We start from the raw sequence: 24374 nt of genomic DNA, 5'->3' as shown, positions 1-24374 counted from the left end.
TCGGTCGGTCTGGTTGTTCCCTTATGCGAACTGGTCGTAGCCCGGGTGCATAGTCAGGTTCCAAGTTCTCGAGCTGGTATGTTGACGCTGTCAACGGTTTGGCCGGAGCCGGGTTTGCGAGAGCAGCCTCCGAGCCTCCGCACAGAGCGAGAGGACGGTCAAGGACAGACTCGTCTTTTTTTCATACGCCCCTGTGTCGCCTTTCCGCAAGGAGGAGGGGGGAAAGCGCCATGTTGCCCTCGGAGGGCGCCGAACATGGTGTCTCCAGTGAGTTGCTAACGGGTGATCCGAGTGGACGCCCATGCCCCGTTCGATAAGGGTCGGCTAGTGGCCCAGAGGAGCGCTCCAAAAGTACCTGCAGGTGATTTGCCGGACCTGGTCCCGTTTGATAGGGTCCGAGGGCTCGATGCCTCCCTCTGATGGGATTCCGTTACAAAATCGCTCCCGCTGGTCTCGGAAATGTCCTAGGGTACCTCGGGAGTGTAGCCCGAGCCTTGGCTGTTTATCGAACGTACCTAGAGTCATCCCTCGCTCTGCGTGCTCTGAGGCGGCTGTCGAACCCTTCGGGGGCCAGCCTACGAACCCCTGATCAGTAGTGGGCGCAGAGCCCGAGTGGCTTGAGGCGGCTGTCGAACCCCTCCGAGGGGCCAGCCTTCGAACCTCTGACCAGTAGTGGGCGCGGAGCCCGAGTGCTCTGAGGCGGCTGTCGAACCCTTCCGAGGGGCCAGCCTTCGAACCTCTGATCAGTAGGAGGGCTCGAAGCCCGAGTGCTCTGAGGCGGCTGTCGAACCCTTCCGAGGGGCCAGCCTTCGAACCTCTGATCAGTATGGGGGCTCGGGGCCCGCTTCCTTCGTGGAGAAGGATCCCTTATGGAGTATCCCCTTTCCCGGTCCCTGTAGCAATAGAGAGAGAAAGAGGAAGAGGAAAAGGATACAAATTTGAACGACGTGGCGCACCTTTTCTGACGCGGTCATTATAGCGGAGGTGAAGCGTCGCCTGCTTTGCCTGCCAAAGGTGCCGCCTGTCCTGCCGCAGAGTTAATGCGACAGGACGAGTGGTTCGCGGGGCAGCCGTTGTGTGTGCGCGAGCCGTTCGAGGAACGGAACACGGGCGTGTCGTCTTCACTCCGTGGGAGAGGGCTCTCTCGCTGTCCCAGGAGGGGACGTGAGCCTACAGACGACGTGACCGCTGCTTCCGCCCGCCTGTCGCTGCCATTACTGCCGGCCCACTTTTGGCCATATTGACCGTTGCGCCTTCTCCCGCGGTTGATTGACCTGTGATCGATGTGCTCGGTTGGCACTGTTGGGCCATGCGTAGGGTCGCCTCGAGTCGCGGCACTGGTTCCGCAGTCGAGAAGGCGCGGTACTAGCGCAAGTGGCGGTGCAGCTTCTCGCACGTAGTAACCGTCGCGCCGGTTACATGACGTGTGGGCCTGGGCCTCCGCGCTGGATGCGTCGGAGTCGAAAGGGTGCGCCCCCTTGGTACGGTTGCATGCCGCCTGCATGGCGGTCCGCCTTTTCACCCGCTCGTCTGGACGAAAGTGGAGGAGTGCTTGTAACCGCTGGGCAGTTGTGCGCTCCGCGCGCGGCGATTTGGCTCCTTCTGTCCTGGGCCAGCTTGAATGACGCGTGGGACCCAGCCCCCGTGTCGTAGGGGGAGGATCTTGGAGCGTGTTGGTGAAGACTCAGTCCATGACGGCTGAGGACGCAAGTGGGGAGAGTCGCCTTTAAAAGGGGGGTGACCCCCTTGGATGGCAACCATGTCTTCCCACTCCCTTCATGCATCGCGCCCTTCCACCTTCCGAGCCCCCAGATGGGGGGCGCCCGCGGTTCTTCCATCTTGTCATTGTTGGAGGAACACAACTTCACGGAAGTTGGTACCTTTCAGCCATCGCTCGGCTTCAAGGATTTTCATCAGGCAGCCCGGTTGCATCCCCTCGCCGGTGGTCACCCAAGACGGTGACCACCAGTTCGATGGTGGGGAGAAGCGAGCCGGGCTGCGGCCTCCGCCCCTCCTTCAGCTTCAAGGATGTTCATCATCCTTGCTGGGGCGGAGAGCGAGGCGAGCCGGAGCTCTACCTCCTGCACGGGTCGGCTGGCCACCTCTTCTTCCAGCTTCTGGGGGTGGAAACCATCCTCCAGCTCTACGGAGGAGGCGCCCTCCAGCCATGCCGAGGAAGGCGAACTGTTGTTGCCCAGCCAGGGTGCAACATTCTGTCCTCTGTCCTCGCTTTCGTGGCGAGGACGGGAGTGAGGACCTGCCGGTGCGCTTTGGGGTGGTCGGTGCTCGCTGGTGCGGTGTTGGCGGACAGGTGGACGCCGCCGTCGGTGCTGACATGGTGGCGGCTGGAGAAAGCTTCTCCGCCGTTGAGCCCGTCAGCGCTACCCGCGTACCGACCTCCGGCTCTTTGGCTTTAATGTCTGGTTCTCGTCCCTTGAGTGGGGACGCGAACGAGAGCCTTCCAGCGGCAGTGTCTGTCCTGGGACCGTCGCTGCTGCCGCAGAGGTCGCTGGCGAGTCACAAGGAGTTTCGTCGCCCCGCAGGCCCTCCAATGTGGGGGGTTGTTCGTACCTGCGGGGGCGGAACCGGAGTTCCGTTTGTAATGGCACCTTGAGTGCTAGTGTCTGTTCATTGTGGCTGTCGGGGCCTGAACATGTATGTATTTTGGCGTGAAACCGTGTTTTTTCCTCATTTCGAGCACTAGGACTCGCATGTCGGCTAGCCGAACCGCTTAACCAAGTGTGAGTTGCCTCGTGCGAAGGTGACGAGTGAGGTATCCGTATCCCGGAGGCGTAGGAGTCCCTCGGCTCGGTCGGCCTTGCCTGCTTACGTGTACTCCGTCGTTTTCAGGATCCCACTTTCGAAGTAGTCGAAAAGCACAAAAGATGTTCTGGCAGAAAGACTTTTTCCGAGGAAAATTTTGACGCAGAGGGGGTTCACCCCTTCTAGCCCCCGAGGGAGGGTCGGGCTTTGCCGAGGCAAGGCTGACCCTTCCTTGATGGTTAGACTTTATTGTCGTATGTAAACGAGGTATATGAACGACTTGAAAACATCTTAAGGGTAGAAGCGACGTAGCTGTCGGATGTTCCAAGCGTTGCTGTAGACCTCGCCTTGATTGTTGGCCAGCTTGTACGTTCCGGGCTTCAAAATCTTGGCGATGATGAATGGCCCTTCCCAGGGAGGCGTGAGCTTGTGGCGCCCTCGGCCGTCTTGTCGCAGCCGAAGCACCAAGTCGCCCACCTGGAGGTCTCGGGACCGAACCCCTCGGGCGTGGTAGCGTCGCAGGGACTGCTGAGACCGCGCCGAGTGTAGTAAGGCCATGTCCCGAGCCTCTTCCAGCTGGTCCAGTGAGTCTTCTCGGTTGGTTCGATTGCTTTGGTCATCGTACGCCCTCGTCCTCGGGGAACCGTATTCTAAGTCTGTGGGCAAGATGGCCTCGGCCCCATAGACTAGAAAGAACGGCGTGAAGTCCGTGGCTCGGATCGGCGTTGTCCTCAGACTCCAGACCACCGAGGGGAGTTCCTTCATCCATCGCCTGCCGAACTTGTTGAGGTCGTTGTAGATCCGCGGCTTGAGTCCTTGCAGAATCATGCCGTTGGCACGCTCTACTTGCCCATTCGTCATGGGTGAGCTACGGCGGCCAGTCCACCCGGATGTGGTGATCCTCGCAGAAGTCCAGGAACTTTCTGCCGGTGAATTGGGTGCCGTTGTCAGTGATGATGGAGTTCGGGACCCTAAAGCAATGGATGATGTTGGTGAAGAACGCCACCGCCTGTTCGGACCTGATGCTGTTTAGGGGTCAGACCTCGATCCACTTGGAGAATTTGTCGATGGCGACCAGCAGGTGCGTGTAGCCCCCGGGTGCCTTCTGCAAGGGACCGATGAGGTCCAGACCCCACACAGCAAACGGCCAGGTGATGGGTATTGTCTGCAGAGCCTGAGCGGGCAGGTGGGTCTGCTTCGCGTAGAATTGGCACCCTTGGCAGGTGCGCACAATCCTGGTGGCATCGGCCACCGCGGTTGGCCAGTAAAAACCCTGTCGGAAGGCATTCCCAACGAGGGCTCGAGGTGCTGCGTGGTGATCGCAAGCCCCCGAGTGTATTTCTTGTAATAACTCCTGACCTTCGGCGATGGATATGCATCGCTGGAGGATGCCTGAGGGCTGCGGTGGTAGAGCTCCTTCCCGTCCCCCAGCAAGACGAACGACTTGGCGCGCCGCGCCAGTCGCCGAGCTTCGGCTCGGTCGAGGGGCAGCTCTCCTCGGTGGAGATATTGCAGGTACAGGGTCTGCCAATCTCGATTAGGCGGGACCCCATTCCGCTCTTCCTCGACGCGCAGTGCCTCACCCTCGGGGGCCGAGGGTGCCTCGGGCTGAGCCGAGGGTGCCTCGGGCAAGGCCGAGACCTTCTCAGGCTCGGGCGTGTCGTCGGTCTTGACTGAGGGTTGATGTAGGTCTCGGGAGAAGACATCCGGGGGAACCGTTGTCCGCCCCGAGGCTATCTTAGCCAGCTCGTCCGCAGTCTCGTTATATCTTCGGGCGATGTGGTTGAGCTCGAGCCCGTAGAACTTGTCCTCCAGGCGCCGAACCTCATCGCAGTAGACTTCCATCTTCGGGTCGCGGCAATGGGAGTTCTTCATGACTTGGTCGATGACAAGCTGCGAGTCACCACAAGCGTCGAGGCGTCGGACCCCTAGCTCGATGGCGATGCGCAACCCGTTAACCAGAGCCTCGTACTTGGCCACATTGTTGGACGCCGGGAAATGGAGGCGCAGCACGTAGCGGAGGTCTTCTCGAGGGGTGATATGAAGACCAGGCCCGCGCCCGCTCCTGTTTTCATCAGCGACCCGTCGAAAAACAAGGTCCAGAGTTCTGGCTGGATCGGAGCCGCTGGAAGCTGGGTGTCGACCCATTCAGCCACAAAGTCCGCCAAGACTTGGGACTTGATGGCCTTCCGAGGGGCGAACGAAATTGTCTCGCCCATGATCTCCACCGCCCACTTTGCAATCCTACCCGAGGCCTCTCGGCACTGGATGATCTCCCCCAGGGGAAGGATGACACCACAGTCACCGGATGAGACTCGAAGTAGTGTCGCAACTTTCGCCGCGTTAGAATTACCGCGTACAGTAGCTTCTGGATTTGCGGGTAGCGGATTTTGGTCTCGAACAGTACTTCACTGATGAAGTAGACCGGCCTCTGGACGGGCAATGCATGCCCCTCTTCTCGTCTCTCAACCACGATCGCGGCGCTGACCACCTGAGTGGTAGCGGCGACGTAGATCAAGAGGGCTTCTCCGGCAGCGGGGGGCACCAAGATGGGCGCGCTGGTAAGGAGCGCTCTTAGGTTCCCGAGGGCTTCCTCAGCCTCGGGGGCCCAAGTGAAGCGCTCGATCTTCCTCAAGAGGCGGTACAGAGGTAGGCCTCTTTCGCCGAGGCGCGAGATGAAACGGCTCAGGGCCGCAAGACATCCCATGACCCTCTGTACTCCTTTCAAGTCCTTGATGGGGCCCATGTTAGTGATGGCCACGATTTTCTCCAGGTTGGCCTCGATGCCCTGCTCGGAGACGATGAACCCCAGGAGCATGCCTCGGGGGACTTCGAAGACACACTTCTCGGGATTGAGTTTTACGCCTTTCGCCTTGAGACACCGGAATGTCGTTTCAAGGTCGGAGAGGAGGTCGGAGGCTTTCCTCGTCTTGACTACGATGTCATCGACGTAAGCCTCGACCGTTCGACCAATGTGCTCTCCAAACACGTGGTTCATGCATCTTTGGTATGTCGCACCCGCATTCCTCAAATCGAATGGCATAGTAACGTAGCAGTACATGCCAAAGGGTGTGATGAAAGAGGTCACGAGCTGGTCGGACTCTTTCATCCTGATTTGGTGATACCCTGAGTCGGCATCGAGGAAAGAAAGGGTTTCGCACCCAGCAGTGGAATCCACGATTTGATCGATGCGAGGCAGAGGGTAGGGAACCTTTGGACATGCTTTGTTTAGACCAGTGTAGTCTACACACATCTGCCATTTCCCTCCTTTCTTTCTCACAAGCACAGGGTTGGCAAGCCATTCAGGATGGAATACCTCTTTGATGAACCCTGTGGCCATCAGCTTGTGGATCTCCTCGCCTATGGCTCTGCGCTTTTCTTCGTCGAATCGGCGCAGAGGCTGCTTCACGGGTCGGGCTCCAGCTCGGATATCCAGCGAGTGCTCGGCGACATCCCTCGGTATGTCAGGCATGTCTGAGGGACTCCACGCAAAAACTTCGACGTTCGCGCGGAGAAAGTCGACGAGCATTCCTTCCTATATGGGGTCGAGCTCGGAGCCGATCCGTATCTGCTTGGAGGCGTCGTTGCTGGGGTCGAGAGGGACGGACTTGACCGTCTCAGCTGGCTCGAAGTTGTCGGCGTGGCGCTTCGCATCTGGCGCCTCCTTGGAGAGGCTCTCCAGGTCGGCGATGAGGGCCTCGGATTCGGCGAGGGCCTCGGCGTACTCCACGCACTCCACGTCGCATTCGTACGCATGTCGGTACGTGGAGCCAACGGTGATGACCCCGTTGGGGCCCGACATCTTGAGCTTGAGGTAGGTGTAGTTGGGGACGGCCATGAACTTGGCGTAGCATGGCCTCCCCAGCACTGCGTGGTAGGTTCCTCGGAACCCGACCACCTCGAACGTGAGGGTTTCCTTTCGGAAGTTGGAGGGAGTCCTGAAGCAGACGGGCAGATCGAGTTGTCCAAGGGGTTGGACGCGTTTCCCGGGGATGATCCCATGAAAAGGCGTCGCGCCGGCCCGGATCGAGGACAGATCGATCTGCAGGAGCCCGAGGGTCTTGGCGTAGATGATGTTGAGGCTGCTGCCTCCGTCCATGAGGACCTTAGTAAGCCTGATGTTGCCGATGACGGGATCGACAACGAGCGGGTACTTCCCTGGGCTCGGCACGCGGTCGGGGTGGTCGTCCTGGTCGAAGGTGTTGGGCTTGTCGGACCAGTCTAGGTAGACTGGCGCCGCCACCTTTACCGAGCAGACCTCCCGGCGCTCTTCTTGCGGTGCCGAGCCGAGGCATTTGCCACATGCCCACCGTAGATCATGAAGCAGTCAAGGACCTCGGGGAACTCTCCTGCCTGGTGATCTTCCTTCTTGTCTTCATCGCGGGCCCTGCCACCCTCCGCGGGTGGCCCGGCCCTATGGAAGTGGCACCGAAGCATGACGCACTCCTCAAGGGTGTGCTTGACGAGCCCCTGGTGATAGGGGCACGACTCCTTGAGCATCTTGTCGAAGAGGTTGGCACCTCCGGGGGGTTTCCGAGGGTTCCTGTGCTCGGCGACGGCGACAAGGTCCGCGTCGGTGGCGTCGCGTTTCGCTTGCGACTTCTTCTTGCCCTTCTTCCTCGCGCCGCGCTGAGCAGACGCCTCGGGGACGTCTTCCGGCTGGCGCCCCTGAGGCTGCTTGTCCTTCCGAAAGATGGCCTCGACTGCCTCCTGCCCAGAGGCGAACTTGGTGGCGATGTCCATCAGCTCGCTTGCCCTGGTGGGGGTCTTGCGACCCAGCTTGCTCACCAGGTCGCGACAAGTGGTGCCGGCGAGGAACGCGCCGATGACATCCGAGTCGGTGATGTCGGGCAGCTCGGTGCGCTGCTTCGAAAATCACCGGATGTAGTCCCGGAGGGATTCTCCCGGCTGCTGGCGGCAGCTTCGAAGATCCCAGGAGTTCCCAGGGCGCATGTATGTGTCCTGGAAGTTGCCGGCGAAGGCTTTGACCAGGTCGTCCCAGTTGGAGATCTGCGCAGGAGGCAGATGCTCCAGCCAGGCTCGGGCAGCGTCGGAGAGGAACAGGGGAAGGTTGCGGATGATGAGGTTGTCATCGTCCGTGCCACCCAGCTGGCAGGCCAGCCAGTAGTCCGCGAGCCACAGCTCCGGCTTTGACTCCCCCGAGTACTTGGTGATGGTAGTCGAGGTTCAGAACCGGGTCGGGAACGACGCCCGTCGTATGGCCCGGCTGAAAGCCCGCGGACCAGATGGTTCGGGCGAGGGGCTCCGATCCTCCCCGCTGTCATAGCGTCCCCCACGCCTGGGGTGGTAGCCTCGGCGCACCTTCTCGTCGAGGTGGGCTCGATGGTCACGGCGGTGGTGCTCGTTGCCGAGGCGACCCGGGGCCGCAGGGGCGGTGTTCCGCGTGTGCCCGGTGTGGACCGAGGCTTCCCGCATGAACCGGGAAGTCGCGGCGCGATGCTCCGGGGGTACCCCTGCCTTCGGGAGGCAGAGCTCTTGGCCCATCAGACCGCGGTGTCTTCCAGGAGATTCTTGAGCTCTCCCTGGATACGCCGCCCCTCGGTGGTGGATGGTTCCGGCATCGCTCGGAGTAGTATCGCTGCTGCTGCCAGGTTCTGGCCGACCCCACTGGAGGCCGGAGGCAGCCTTGCCCTGGCATCGTCGGCGATGCGGTGCTGGACGTCCTGGGCCAGGTGACGTGCTTCTCCGGCCGGTGCTCGGCCTACCCACTCCTGCCCGATATTTTGCCGAAGCTGCACAAGTTGTCCTGCTTCCTCGTCGAGCCTGGCCAGTACCTCGCGGATTTGCTCGAGCTGTGCGTCCTGACCCCCCGCAGGGACTGGGACCACAGCTAGCTCCCGAAGGATGTCAACGTGAGGCGCATGCCTAGGGGGGTCACCGTCCTCCGGCATACCAAGATGGTTGCCTTCGTCGAGACCCCCTAGATCGACGTGGAAGCATTCGCAACTTGGGCCACAGTCCTCGTCGCCGAGGCTGTGGTTGCTATCGGAGCAATCGGAGAGGCAGTAGTCACATGCGGTCATGAAGTCCCGCATGGCACTGGGGTTATCGAGCCCGGAGAAATCCCAACCAGAGTCAGGCTCGTCATCTTCCTCGGAACCCAGAGGCCCGTAGGTCGAGACGGCCGTCAGCCGGTCCCAGGGTGACCGCATATGGTACCCCGAAGGGTTTGGACATGCCTTTACGAAAGCGTCCACCGAAGCGGGGTCGCTTGGTGGGTCGCAGCTGGATCTAAAAGGCATGGAACGGGAAACAGACGATACCTCTTGATCGATGGGTGGTGACGAAGTCGCGTCAGGGGCAGACTGCACCGTTGTCTCAGGTACGAGGTTAACGCCCAGCATGTCCTTCGCGAGCGTGCTGGCGTCGTCCGTCTGCTTGGAGTTGGCGTGTTGCGGGGAAACGACACTCGTCTTCGTCTCAGACGCGAGGTTGACGCCCGACGTGTCCCCCGCTGGGGCGCCGGCGCTGTCGACTCGCTCGACAGCCGACGAGGTGCCGCCTCCTGCTTGGCCATGCCTGCCCCGCCTCCTCCTCCGTCAGCGGGGAAGGTGACGGGACAGACCCGGATGTTGCTCTTTCGCCACGAGGGGAAGACGTCGTCCATTCCGTCGCCGGTGGGCGGGCTGACGGCCGCCATCTTTCGCGGAGGAAGGAGTATCATGTCGTAGCTGCCGTCGAGGGACATGAACTCTAGACTCCCGAAACGAAGCATCGTCCCGGGTTGAAGAGGTTGCTGGAGACTACCCATCTGGAGCTTGACGGGAAGCTGTTCGTCAACACGCAGCAGGCCCCTACCTGGCGCGCCAACTGTCGGCGTTTCGATCCCGGGGGGTCCCTGGACCGACGAGTAAATTGTCGCCGCGTGCCCCAGCCCAGATGGGTCGGCGCGAGACGGAGCACAAAGGGGGGGTGAGAAATGGCAAAGGGGAAACCCACGACCTTCGTGTTGTCCTGCGCCCAGGTCGGGTGCGCTTGCAGTAGGGGGATTACAAGCGTCCGCGTGGGAGAGAGAGAGGGAGCCCTGTGCGCCGGCCCGTTCTCCCGCGCGGCCAACCTTCTCGTACGAGAGCCCTGGACCTTCCTTTTATAGGCGTAAGGAGAGGGCCCAGGTGTACAGTGGGGGGTGTAGCAGTGTGCTAACGTGTCTAGCAGAGAGGAGCTAGAGCCCTAAGTACATGCCGTCGTGGCAGTCGAAGAGGTTTTGGCGCCCTGTTCATGTGATGTCGTGGCCGTCGGATGAGTGCTTGAGCCTTGTGAAAGTACAACTGTCGGGGCTGTCGGATCCTTGCTAACGTCTCCTTGCTTCCGTAAGGGGCTGAGAGCCACCGTCGTCATGGCGCACGCGGGGTGCCATCATTACTTGTTTACCGGGGCGAGCCAGATGGGACGCCGGTCTTGTTCCCCGTAGCCTGAGCTAGCTAGGGGTAGGGTAATGATGGCCTTCCCTATGACGTGGCGGGTCCGAGCCTGAGGTCGGGCGAGGCGAAGGCTCCTCCGAGGTCGAGGTCGAGTCTGAGCCCTGGGGTCGGGCGAGGCGGAGTTCGTCTTCCGATGTCGAGGCTGAGTCTGAGCCCTGGGGTCGGGCGAGGCGGAGACCGTCTTCCGAGGCCGAGGCTGAGTCCGAGCCCTGGGGTCGGGCAAGGCGGAGTCCGTCTTCCGAGGCCGAGGCTGAGTCCGAGCCCTGGGGTCGGGCGAGGCGGAGTCCGTCTTCCGGGGTCGAGGCTGAGTCCGAGCCCTGGGTCGGGCGAGGCAGAGCTTCCCATGGCACCCGAGGCTGGACTTAGCTGCTGTCAGCCTCACTCTGTCGAGTGGCACAGCAGTCGGAGCGGGGCAGGCGGCGCTGTTTTCCTGTCAGGTCGGTCAGTGGAGCGGCGAAGTGACTGCGGTCACTTTGGCTCTGTCGACTGAGGAGCGCGCGTCAGGATAAGGTGTCAGTCGATCCTTGCATTAATTGCTCCTGCGATACGGTCGGTTGGCGTGGCGATCTGGCCAAGGTTGCTTCTCCGCAAAGACTGGGCCTCGGGCGAGCCGAAGGTGTGTCCGTCGCTTGAGGGGGCCCTCGGGCGAGACGTAAATCCTCCGGGGTCAGCTGCCTTTGCCCGAGGCTTGGCTCGGGCGAGGCGAGAACGTGTCCCTTGAGTGGACTGAGCCTTGACCTTAATCGCGCCCATCAGGCCTTTGCAGCTTTGTGCTGATGGGGGTTACCAGCTGAGATTAGGAGTCTTGGGGGTACCCCTAATTATGGTCCCCAACAAAATTGTTTCTCATAACCGGTGGTAGTGACGGGTAAATAACTCCAAACTCCATGACTAGGTTGCTTTTTCGGAGTTTTCGAAGCAGCAAAAGAGGTACTCCAAAAAATGTATTGCAGCTCCAAAAACTCCATAGAGTTTACAACTCTAGAGTTAGCGTGTTTGGCATGCTCTGGCCAGCTCCTCCTTGGAGTTTTGCTCTAGAGCCATGCCAAACACGCCCTTACTTCTGGAAGCTCTCTAGGATCATATATCGTCCCCATAGACCAACACAAGTCTTTTGTGCGCACTTTGTCCTCACTCATGCGCACCCAATAAAACTTCTCGGTCGGTCAGCCATCCCAAATTGCTCCAAGCCAAGCACGCTTAACTTGGAGGTTTTTTCGAGATAGGCTTTCAAAAAAGAAGATGCACCTTATTGGTATGGATAATCTATTAATTTTATTAAGACTTGGGCCTGGACATCACCATCCCAGGGGCCAGGATATCACAATCCACCCCCTTAGAAGACCGACGTCCTCGTCGATCAACCCCAATCCAGGAACATCCCCTCTTAGCCACGTCTGTGTGTCTAGTGTCGTCATATGCCATGCCATGTGACCACTCCAGGACCACATGTGCCATGCGCCATATACCCGAACCCTCTAGCTCACACACGGCCGTGAAACCTCGAGGGTCGGCTATGATACCACTTGTAACACCCCATCCAATCCCTGGACCGGCGGTACTTACTTGTGGAAGCTCTCTAGGATCATATATCGTCCCCACATACCAACACGAGTCTTTTGTGCGTACTTTGTCCTCACTCATGTGCACCCGAGAAAACTTCCCGGTCGGTCAGCCATCCCAAATTGCTCCAAGCCAAGCACACTTAACTTGGAGGTTCTTTCGAAATAGGCTTCCGAAAAAGAAGATGCACCTTATTGGTATGGATATTCTATTAATTTTATTAAGTCTTGGGCTAGGACATCACCATCTCAGGGCCCAGGATATCACACATATTGTTGAGGATGTCTTGCAATAGTGGCAGATATGTCTTGTTGTAAAGGAAGGAATGACCTATCATAGCTATGGGTACCGAAGTTCATGTTGTCATGTATGACATAGTTTGTAACCGATGTAGCGGCTTGTACTTTATGATGCTTTCTAGTACTCTGGCGCATTCACGCGTGGCTTGTACTTTATGATGCTTTCTGGTACTCTAGCGCATTCACGTCTGACGCATTCAGTGTTTTGTAGGTTCTGAGAGCCCTAAGATCAAGTTTCATGGCATGATGTGCTCTTACCTTAGCCAAAGCCAAGGTAGGTCCCACGAGATGTAGGTCCTGGGATCATGGGTCCGACAATAGCTAGCCCCCCAATATTTTTTTTCTATCGAGATTCTTGGAAGGCATCTTGGCAGCATCTAGAATATGGCCTTCCCAAAATGCTGACGCTACTCATAAAACTAACGAACAACAAAAGCAAGAAATGGTGGGGGAAGAAATTATAGCTAGACCATGTAGGAGGGTGTCTGGTGTGGCTCTTGTCTATGGTGCCAATGGTTGTCATCACCAAAGCAGGGGCAAAGTGGTAGTGATGGCGAAAGCCGCCTCCCATGCGCGCGGGGTAGCTCTAAGAAAGAAAGAGAGTGGGAAAAGAAAGAAAGTGGACTAGATCCACAAACTCTATATTGGCTTGTTGTGTGAGCTCATCTAATGCGACAAGCTTAGTCGCACCCAAAGGTGTACCCATCTAGTGCCATATAGGCTTAAGTCTAATGTCTATGCTTGTGTTGTGCGGCGTGTTCGGTTGGCTGCAAGCCGACACTGTTGCAGCTGTTTGGACTGCTGCAGCTGCAATCCATAGAGAGAAAAATACTGTAGAAGCCGCAGCCGCAGCCGGATTGCAGCCGCAGCAAGCCGCAGCGAACAAGCTGGTGATTATTTTGTACTAGCGCATATGACGTGGTAGAGTAGTATTGTCACATATCTTCAACAACTTACCTATTTTTATACACATATTTAAACTCCACTCTGAACAGTGCAGGGTACAATGCAAAACAGTGTTTTGAGTGGCTAGTGCTGGACACGGTCTCACACCACTCGCCCTTTGCAACTAAAAGTCAAATATACAATATTAATTTTGTAACAGTTAATATTAAAATATTAATTAAAAGGGAATAAAAATAAATTCCCAAGTTTGCCTCTTGCCTAATTCAGGAGTCAACCCTCGAATCCTTGGTACATAGTCGTGTCTCGAGTCAGACAGAGACACTACACCAGCTAACTAGGGTCGTAGGGACGAGCAGCCGCGACCCGCGAGCCTGCGACCGGCGACCGCTACTCCACCCAGGTCACGGCGATGGGGCTCCTCACGACGTGCCTCCCCTGCCCCCCGCTCTGCTTCCACACCAGGTACCCCTCCGCGCTGTCCTTCGCCGCCGGAGGGGACGGCGCGTCCACGGTCACCTGGAAGCTCCGCTGCTCGCCGAACTCCACGAACGACAGCGTCATGGGCGCCACCGTGACCTTCACTCCCGGTGGCGCTGACACCTGCACGGCGTACGTCGAGTTGGGCGCGCCGACGTTGGTCACCGTACGCCGCAGCACCGCCGACCTGGCGCCGTTCCTGAGCGCCACAGCGATCGACGGGTAGTTGAGGCTGAAGAAGCCCCTGTTCCTGTCCTCGTGGAGCGCCGCGCTGCAGTTGACGCCAGTGTGGGTGATCTTGAAGATCTCCATGTGGCTGTACCCGAGCGTGCACAGGTGCGTCACGTAGTCGGCGGGCTGGATATCGTAGACGAGGCCCGGGTCGACGGCGCGCGCGGGGCTCACGTGCCCCGCGCCCATGGCGAACACGCTGGCGCGCCCGCCGCCGCCGCCGCCGTCCATGATCGCCTTCCCCTGCCGGTCGATTATGTCAGCCGTGGTCATGATCGCGGACCGGACCATCGCTGGGCTCCAGGACGGGTGCGCCGACCGGATCAGCGCCGCGATGCCACTCACATGAGGCGCCGCCATCGATGTCCCCGAGAGCACGGTGAAGTTGGACCGGCGGGCGTCGCTCTCCAGCCCCGACGGGCCCAGGTTCCCGGGCCACGCCGCGATGATGTTCACCCCGGGGGCGACCACGTCGGGCTTCAGCACCGACGGGTTGGTCAGGCTCGGCCCGCGCGCCGAGAACACGGCCACCGCCGGGGCGCGCGCTCGTCCGATCCGCGTGCCGCCGAATACGATCCTCGCCACCGGCCGTGGCGTCGAGCTGATGTACTTCTTCAGCTCCACGGCCTCACGGTACCCTATGAGGGTCGCTGGCAGAACGTGGACGTCGACGGAGTCCTCCTGCCGGTTTATCTCGGAGTTGGTGAGCACCATGGCCGCGCCGCCTGCTTCTTTTACTGCCTCGCCTTTGTCGGCGCGGCCCGTGATGCCGCGGTCGCATACCACCATCTTTCCGGCGACGGCGGCTTTATCAAGGGACCCCTTGAGGCAGTACTCGGATTCCCGGGTCCCACCAACGGCGTACACTAGCTCCAGCTCCAGGTCCTTCCCGCCTTTTTTCAAACCGGTTTCCCCGGGGTACATGGACATGGACTCGCCGTACAGGACACGTCCGTCACCGAGCCGGACGTACGCCGGGAAGCGGCGGTCCATGGTGGCCGCGCCGACAGTCAGCACCCACGGCGCCTCGTTGGCGACGGAGCTCCGCGCCGGGCCGTTGTTCCCAGCGGCGCACACGACGGAGACGCCACGCGCCGTGGCGCGGAAGCTGCCGATGGCGATGCTGTCCTCGAAGAGCGGGATGGGGAACCCACCGAGGGAGAGGGACAGGACGTCGACGCCGTCGCGCACCGCGTCGTCCATCCCGGCGAGGATGTCGGAGCTGTAGCAGCCGTTGAACCAGCAGACCTTGTAGGCGGCGACGTGCGCGCCCGGGGCGACGCCGCGCGCCTCCCCGAGGCCGGCGCCCAGGACGCTGGCCCCGGCGACGGCCGCGCCCGCCGCGGTGGACGCCGTGTGCGTGCCGTGCCCGTGCGCGTCCCGCGGCGACACGTACTCCAGCAGAGCCGCCGCCTCCGAGGGGTTGGTCGGGTAGTTGGCGCGGTGGCCCTTGGAGTAGAAGCGCGCGCCGATGAGCTTCCGGTTGCAGTTGGAGGCGTTGAAGTGCTCCCCGCCCTGGCACGCGCCGGACCAGCGCACCGGCGCGGGCGGCATCCCGCGGTCGTCGAAGCTAGGGCTCTCGGGCCACACGCCCGTGTCGAGCACGCCGATGATGGTGCCGCGGCCGTACCCGGACCGCGCCCACGCGCCGGTGGGGCAGAAGCCGAGCCCCAGGAAGCGGTACGAGTAGGTGGTGTGCAGCTCCACCCGCCGGTCGGCGCGCACGGACGCGACGCCAGGCAGCGCGCGCAGCGCCGCGGCCTCGCCGTCCGAGAGCTGCGCCGCGAAGCCGTCGAACACGGTATGGTAGGAGTAGAGGAGGCGCGAGGCGGGGCGCTTCTCCTGCTCCCACGCCACGGACCTCTCGAGGAAGGAGAGGTGCCAGTCGACCTTGGAGTTGGAGGCGGGCAGCGTGGCCTCGCCGCTGCCGCCGTCGTGGTGCGGGTGCAGCTGCACGATGTAGGTCTGCATCGTCTCCTCCGCAGTGGCACCGAGGACGACCGCCGGAAGGAGCAGCCAGAACAACGAGTGGCAAACTAGCACCACCCTGGGGACATCCATCTTCTCTGCTAGCTGCTGCTCGCGCCAACTGGTCTTGTTTGCGAATTGCGATTGCGACGGTTGGTTGGAAGGAAGACGAGGCAGCTGGGTTCGTTTGGCGTCGTATTTGAAGCGGTCGTGCAGTGGGAGAGGGGGGAGCGCGCGAGAATTTGAGACGGGGAAGGAGGTCTCGTGAGGACCAGGCGGCCTTCGCGGTCACAGTCACACACACACACAAACACGAGATGAAGTGAAGGGGAGTAAATTGGCAGGCCAGGCCTCCCTCGGTGACTGCGCTCCGGCCGCTCCTCCACCGTCGGGGTTCCATCCAAGATCATTCCATCCCACAATTACGCAGGCACGGGTAGAGAGAAGGGAGCGCGTATCCGCAGGCCGCAGTAAATGGACGAGTCAGCGCGCAAAACGGATGGATACTGTACCGCCACTGGATCCGCTTCTCGGCGGATGGCTGGGCGTGCGCGAGGACGAGTAGAGCCACGGAATCCTTCTCTGTCTCGTTCTTCCTGTCTCTCTGCCACTATCGGATCATGCCATTTATGACGTGTTCCTTAAATTTCCTTCTGCTGGAGCCGATCGGCGGACGGCGGGTGGGACTTGGGAACCAGCCAGCCAGCCGCGGGGATGCGCGAGGGCAACGACCACGGCCTCATTGAATGGCGCGCATGCGGCGTGCGCGGCAGGTCGGCGGGGCACAAGTGCACAACCACGCCACGAACTATTTACGCCCACGGCTCCCATGGCGCGCGCTGGTGGGGAGCGCCGACACCTCTCCCATCCCATGGCGGACCGCGGCGACAGGCTCCCTGCATTCAAGTCAGCACCTGAGACGCGCGCGCGCGCTCTCTCCTCGGCCCTCGCCGTCGCCGACCGCGTGTCGCGTACATACTCGCGTTGCTGCGGCTCTGCAGTGCAACTCCCCCCTCCCGCTGCTCGAGCGCGCCTCGTCCGCCGGTCATGGGTTGGTGTTTCCGCGCCTCATGGACTGTAGTACAGCTCGTGGTGCATGACAAGTCGTCAACATGTTCTCTGACCGCACAATAGCGCACTAGTCGTATTCGTACAAGGTGACTCGTGTAGTCGCGTAAACATTACCGACGAATTCAAATATCGGCTGATCGGTTCCGTGCGCGCGTGGTCTCACAATAGCTTATTTTACATCTTCTCGAGCAGCCCGTGCCCATGCCTCTCGTTTATAGGTAATCAAACATATCTTTACTGGCTGCAATCTAAACTCTCTTATATCGTTCTGCAATTTCAACCATTCGATCCGCCCACCAGCTGTCCGATCCCACGCCCTGATCCGTCTCGTGAAGCCAGAAGCCCCATCCACTACGCCCGTGAATCCCCATCTGTTCCGCCTCTTCTGCCTCCCCCGCACGCTGTGCCAAGCACGCTCCGCGCATGTTGGGGCGCCCAACCGCATCTAAACCCCACCGTATTTGCATACCGGGACGGGTCTGATGGCGGACCGCTTGCTACAACTCAAATCTCTCCGCAAAGAAGACAAGATCGGATAGCGCTGAGGTCATTACGAGCATCGTCGGGCACCGAAGACCAACTCCAGCGAGCCTCCATGCAAAGGTTGCCATCTCCAAACATCTCCGGTCGTTACTTCCTTCAGCGAAGGTCGATGCAGAGAAAAGGAAGAAAATCACATCACTAGCGTCCAAGGTGATACAGCTGTCGTCATTGACTTTTCCTTTTCGATTTATATGATTCCCCTAATTGTAGGTCGAAGAAGAACCTAACTGCATGGGTTCACAGTCTATCATTCCCAGTTTGCCTAGCAACGAGAAAATCACAATTTCATTTTGTTGCAGTGATCTTAGATGGAAATCTGTGATGGTTTTCCTTACCTAATTTTGATCGTTGCTAAAGTTACGAAGAAACACAAGTATATGTGTCCATATGATTAGGGTTAAGGGGTTTTGTATTTAAGTATTTATAAGTAGATGTCACTGATCTTCTCATGCTAATTTTGTTGATGGTCTCCCCTATTGATTAGTTGATCTATCTATAATACATTGATAAGCGTTTTGAAGAATTGAATAACAATATGGAAACAAGTACCAGAGATTGTGTGTTGCTAATTTCTTATGTCTCAGTCGTAGGGCAGGGTTTAGGTGGAGCTGGACATTTAAGACTATTTCTTTATAATGAAATACTTGCTAAAAAGTTTTGAAAGGCGATGTGCTGAATACTCTCTCTGTTTTTGTAAGACGTTTTGTCTTTTGCAATCTTTGCCCTTTTGCACCTTGCGTTCCCTGGAAGGGAGGCGGTATCGATCTACCTGCTCGTATTCGTCAAAAAGGGTGGTACCTAATCTAGAACCGTAGATGAATCCTCCTCTGAATCCTCCACCGATTGGGACTGATGTTGTGGTTGCCGCTTAGATGCAGCTGCTGCAACAGATGACTAACACAATGGTGGAGATGCAAGTTCAAATCTGCTAGGGCCGACAGCAACCACCACCTCCACCACCACTAGCATCACCCAGGAACAAGCATCGGGAGTTCCTGAGTCATAAGCCACCCACATTCTCCAACTCTTCAGATCCACTATATGCAGATGATTGGCTGAAGACAGTGGAGAAAATGCTTAATATCGCTTAGTGCACCGACAGGGAGAAGATCCTATATGCATCGAGTCGCCTCATGGGTCCCACTGCAAACTAGTGGGACTCTTATTGTGCTGCTCACGCCGCTGCTGACACCATTACATGGGCAGAGTTTTCTGCTAATTTCAGGAATTATCATATTCCTGATGGGCTAATAAAGATCAAGAAGAAGGAATTCCTCTATCTCAAGCAGGGGAATATGACAATGAGTGAATACAGATATAGATTCATTCAACTGTCAAGGTATGCTCCAGAGTAGGTTGCTGAGGATGAGAGGAAGCAGCTACAGTTCCTCGAGGGACTTATTGGGCCACTCTAGTACCATTTGATGTCTCACACCTTCCCATCTTTCCAAAAGCTTCTGGACAAGGCCATAGCTCTTGAAGACAAACATGTTCAGCTTGGCGAGATGAAGAGGAAGGCCATCACCTAGGGACATGGGAGCAACAACAATCGTCTTTGTTATGCTCCACCCCAGGGTACACCAGCTCGTCCTGGAGGTGGACAATAGTCTTACTAGCGCCCCATTCAGCAGACACCTTAGACTCCGCGTCCTCGTCAGGCTGCCTGAGCTGGCACCCCGGCGAGACCTGCTAGCCAGAATACTGCTACTGGCACTACATGTTTCAAACGCGGCGAGGTTGGACACTACACCAATGTCTGTCCTAAAAGGAACCCCAACACACCAGCTCGAGGCAGTAATTAGGGCAAGCAGAATTAGACTCCAGCTAATAACAAGGGATTCAGTATTGCCAAAGTTAACCAGATCACTACTTAGGCTACCGCTGATGGTTCTGACGTTGTTATTGGTACGATCCTTATTAATTCAATTCTGGCATCTATATTGTTTGATTCTAGAGCTTCACATTCATTCATATCTTCTCGTTAGGCTAATACGCATGAGTTGCCTTACATAATTATGCGTAAACCCATGGTAGTCATCACACCTAAGGGACCTATTGAAACAAACTATACATGCTGCAAAATTGACATAACTATTTTGGGAAGAAATTTCTGGTCTACACCTGCAATACTAGAAGAAAGTGAAATAGATCTAATCCTTGGTATGAAGTGGTTAAAAGAATGCAATGTAGTTATACACTATGCTAAGGGAATGGTTGAACTCACTAGTCCGGATGGAGATAGATTTGAAATCAAAATCACCTTGTCGCCATCCACTAAGCCTACTATATACCTACTAGATGCAAATTTGTGGGTGATCATATCCGTGTGGTTAGAGATTTCCTGGATGTATTTCCGGAGGAGTTGCCCGGGATGCCACCGGATAGGGAAGTGGAGTTTGTTATTGATCTCTTACCTGGGACCACTCCTATTTCTAAAAGACCCTATAGAATGTCGGTAGAAGAACTAAAAGAGCTTAAGAAGCAGTTGAAGGAGTTACATGATTCAGGGTATATTCGCCCTAGTTTCTCACCTTGGGGAGCGCCAATCCTGTTTGTTCAAAAGAAAGATGGTTGACAGTGTGTGTGGATTATCGGTCACTTAATGATGTCACCATTAAAAATAAATACCCTTTACCACGTATTGAAGACTTGTTTGATCAGATGAGAAGTGTCAGGGTGTTCTCTAAGATTGATCTTAGGTCGGTTTATCATCAGATGAAGATTAAGCCTTCTGATATTCCTAAGACGGCTTTCTCCCAGATTGCAAGACTCAAAATTGGTAAAAAAACAATAAGAAAATAAATTTAAGATTGTGATTTAGGGGATTTTTAAACCTTTTGAATTCCTCATGCTTTTGAATGTTCAATGAAAAGGAAGTAAACTAGCCAAATTACCAAAACAAATAAATAATAAGATGACGATAAGGTGAGAAGTGTTCCTCTCATGAACTATATAATTAACACTTTAAGATGTTTTACTAAAGAAATCCTACTAAAAATATTATCCAAACATCTTCCTATAAATAAGCATTGAATATTAAACTTCGGATAAACCCTAAAGCTTAGCATACATTCAAATAAATGACTTCTTTGGATTAGAAATGTTAAAAGGAATTAAAAGAAGAAGGAGAGAGAATCACCCCTGGGCTGAAACCACCATTCTCGGCCAATAACCCGGCACCCTCGGCCCAACTGGGAATGCCAGCCCAAAACCCCACGCGCGGCACTCCCTGGATGTCACTGGCACGCGGGCCCACTCGTCAGACTCTCCTATGCGGCGCCGTCTTCTTCCCCTTCAACCGAAGCCCGATTCCGATGCCGCTATGCTCGGTGCTCGCGGCTGCGTGCTTGCGTTTTCCTCGGACCCGTAACAACCTCGCGACCGGCCGGGAGCCCGGGGCTCCGCCATCTGCGCGCTCGTGACCAGGTCTGGGGCGCCGCTCTCCTCCTCTCGACGTGCATAGCGGACGACCGTTGTAACCACCGCTGCAGATCCGCGGAGCTCGGACCCAGTTGGCTCATGCGCCGCCACTGCGCGCGTATAAGTTGGGACCCTCCCAGCCGTAGCCGTCCTACGCCAACAGAACCCTATCCACTAACCGCTAGCTCCAGCATCGTCGGAATTGAAGCGGAATGTGAGGAAGCCGCCGCCGTCGCCGTAGAACATCGCCCCTGCTTGCGCCTCGGTCATGATGGTTGCCCAGGTAGCTTTGCCATGACCCAACGATGGTGTGGGCGTGTGATTGCGGGTGCGTGATTAACCAGTGAATGGTTAATTCCTCGCTGTAGTCCACTGTTTCCGCGGATCCGCATCGCGGCGTGGGCAGGACGTTGGGCCACATACCCCACGGTGAGGAATACTCCCTGTGATTCGCCTTAGCCTACGCATTATTTAGCACTAGATGATTTGGGGGTAGTGTGTTGGAGCTCGGTGGGGCACCGCACTGGGGTATGGCCGTCACGGGGGTTGAACGGGGAGGCATCCCTTGCTTGGTCGTAAGGAAGAAGATGGCCTCCTCGCCCTTCAATCTGTGATGAGCGGTCCAGATTGGGACACACCATCCCTTCACGCTATCAAATCTAGACCATCAGATCTGGATCGGACCGTCTGCGTAGCGTACCGGTTCATTAAGCTCCCCATCTAATCCATACCATCGGATCGAAATCCAGCGGCTCAGAAAGAATCATACCCCTTCGCGGGTATGTTTTACTAAAGAGCCCCTATAGTTTTGCGGAATTAACCCGCCATCCCCTCGGGGTGTTTCCTGAGTCTGGGGATTTATTGCACCAAGGCCCCTGGACTTTCTGGTAATGGTGCGCTCAGTCCAGATAATTAGAAAATCAGATAAATTCATTAGGAAAATACTTTTTAGTGTAAAAATAAATGCTAGAACTTGTTTAATTTATATAAAATGCATACTTGGTCCAAATTGACTCATTTCAGTCTCTATAATTTTGTAACAATGTTGTTTATCATCTATTGCCTCTGTTTTTACATGAAAATAATAATAAAATTGATCTCTTAATCAATCCCATATCAAGTACAATAAAATCTTTAGAAATTCATAACTTAAAATCTATGATTACGATTTGATCCATTCCAGTTGCGTTAGCTTCATATAAATACGTACTACACAGTAACAACATTTATTATACTATATCTCATTATTTTATGATTAGATCTTTAGTTAACTTATGTTGGTTAGTCTTGTTAATGTGCTCATCATTATCTACCAAAATATAATCTATGGTTAATTTATAACTTAGATTAAAGTTGAGATAAGTATTTATAGAATAACTTCTTATATGATTTGTATTAAACAATTTATAATATAGTATAACATTTTAATCACATAAATTCTCTATAAAATCATAACTCCTTAACCGTAACTCCGATTTTAGTGGTTCTCGTTCCCGCGATCTCGTAGCAACGCGTAGATCATTATTATGCAGTGTGTTCTTATGTTTGGTGTGATGTTAATTTTGTCTATACCATGTATGTTTGTATTGCTACGACTAGCGCGAGGTTTCGAGGATCTGAAGAATCACCCTGGTAACTGGAATCTCAAGTCCCAGGCAAGTTGTGCCCTTGATCACTTCTTTTACCCACTCATGTTCTAATTAATCATAATGATCTGCATAGGTTAATTTTGATGGGACCCAATAGGTTACCCTAGTTTGACTATCTTTATACCTTGATTACCACTGGACTTTTTGGGTAGTACTTGCTATTGCTTTATGTGGTTTTGGGTATGAAGATTACACTATACTTTTGTTATCAGTTGTTATTTATTGTTCATGTTAAGATCATTATGTTAATTGGAACATGGAGAACCACCCGGGAAAACAGTGCTACCACAAGGGTTTATGGACGCCCTTGGCTAACTAATTAGGAAAGCTAGTGGAGGACTACCTTACCCGAAAGGGGCAAGGGCAGTAGGGGAGTGGTCAGTGTAGGGAGGCCCTCGGGAGGATTTTGCTGCGATGGCGGTCCTGCAAGGGATTCCTGCATTGGAGCTTCCTATAAACTGTAGCGGGTTTTCTGAAGCTAGTGGAACTTTGTAAAGGCCTCGTAGTGTTACCCTGCCTCGCCTCCTCGGTAGAGGTGTATGGGAAGTCGCGATCCCTTGGCAGATGGGTAACATGACTTGTGGGTAAAGATGCGCAACCTCTGCAGAGTGTAAAACTGGTATACTAGCCGTGCTCACGGTCATGAGCAGCTCGGACACTCACATGATTAAATTATGGAACTTAAACTCAATTTGACATATGCATTGCATCGCAGGTGATGTTGTTACTTTTGTTCTACTACATAATTGGGTTGGTATTTACTTATACTTAGTAATTGCTAATAAAATTTTGACCAACTTTAAAAGCAATGCTCAGCTTCAACCATCCTCTTTGGTAAGCCTTACACTTCACGTGGGCTCCCACCTTTGGCGAGTTCATGCACATTATTCCCCACAACTTGTTGAGCGATGAACGTATGTGAGCTCACTCTTGCTGTCTCACCCCCCCCCCCACACAGGTCAAGAGCAGGTACCACAGAATGAGGCGCGTGGAGGATGCTGTGATGAGTTCGTGAGTGGTCTAGGCCGTCGTCTCCCAGTCAACTTTGGGTTGCTGGATCGTTTCCTCATATGATGTAATTATTTAATTATTTTGTATAGAACTCCTGTTATATAGTAAAGATGTGACATTCGATCCTGTGCCATGATTCATCATATGTGTGAGACTTGGTCCCAGCACACCTGGTGATTATGTTCGCGCCCGGGTTTTGGACCCCTAAAATCCGGGTGTGACAGAAGTGGTATCAGAGCAATGTTGACTGTAGGACGAAACCTAGATAGAACTGGACAACCATTATCTACTTACCTTACTCTGATTCTTTTCTAAACTTATCTTAATCTACTCTCATCTATTTCCGCTTTACTCTGATTACTCTTACCTTTTTCTTCTAAATACAAATGTGGATTTCACACTTTGAAATCCTGTGCCTAAAGTGTAAGACCCAAAATTAGTAGGAAAAAAATAATATAAACAAAGTATCATAATGCTTTGGAAATTAGGGAAAAAAGAAAATGATGAGAAAAGGATTTTTTTCTTTTAAAGGAAACCATTTATACATCCCATGAAATAAATAACAAGGAGAATAAAACTTAAATTAGTAATATTAAAATAGTATGGTTTATATTCACCTTTGGGTTTCAATTGATACATTTGAAAAATCTGAAAACTAAAATAGAAGTATAAATTTGAATTTGGAATAGGAAATAGAAAATAAATGGGAAGGGAAGAAAAGAGAAGTAATATGAAAACATGAGTAATATATTTGAATAAATATTCTCAAACCAAATACTTTTAATTGCACCAAAATGAACCAGTTACAAGTTTGAATTGAATTGGTATTTTAAATTTGAATTTGTGAAAGAATGGAGAAAGGAAAAAATAAAAGAAAAATAAAAGAAAATGGAAAAAGACTAAAACCCTAATCGGGCCGCCAACCTGGAATTCGGCCCACCTAGCCTTTCTCTCCCGCGCGGCCCAACTGTCCTCTTACCGCGTGCCGACAGGTGGGGTCCCTGGATCAGCCTCTGGCGCGCGTTGCTCTC

At 55.2% G+C, this 24374-nt stretch overlaps 1 protein-coding gene across 1 annotated transcript; it reads right to left on the bottom strand.

Moving 5' to 3' along the window:
• Window positions 1-13150: 13150 nt before the first annotated feature.
• Window positions 13151-15977, bottom strand: LOC103631704 (subtilisin-like protease SBT1.2). The gene has a single exon (XM_008652729.3). It carries the CDS (start codon window positions 15740-15742, stop codon window positions 13361-13363), a length of 2382 nt encoding a protein of 793 aa, XP_008650951.1. The 5' UTR covers window positions 15743-15977; the 3' UTR covers window positions 13151-13360.
• Between the last annotated feature and the right edge of the window lie 8397 nt (window positions 15978-24374).

Source organism: Zea mays, chromosome 1 (assembly GCF_902167145.1).
Source record: "Zea mays cultivar B73 chromosome 1, Zm-B73-REFERENCE-NAM-5.0, whole genome shotgun sequence".
NCBI lineage: Eukaryota > Viridiplantae > Streptophyta > Magnoliopsida > Poales > Poaceae > Zea > Zea mays.
This window is presented reverse-complemented; position numbering and strand designations above follow the sequence as displayed.

Coding starts and splice junctions, on each gene's coding strand:
- LOC103631704 (XM_008652729.3), bottom strand. CDS start 15,742: ATGGATGTCCCCAGGGTGGTGCTAGTTTGCCACTCGTTGTTCTGGCTG.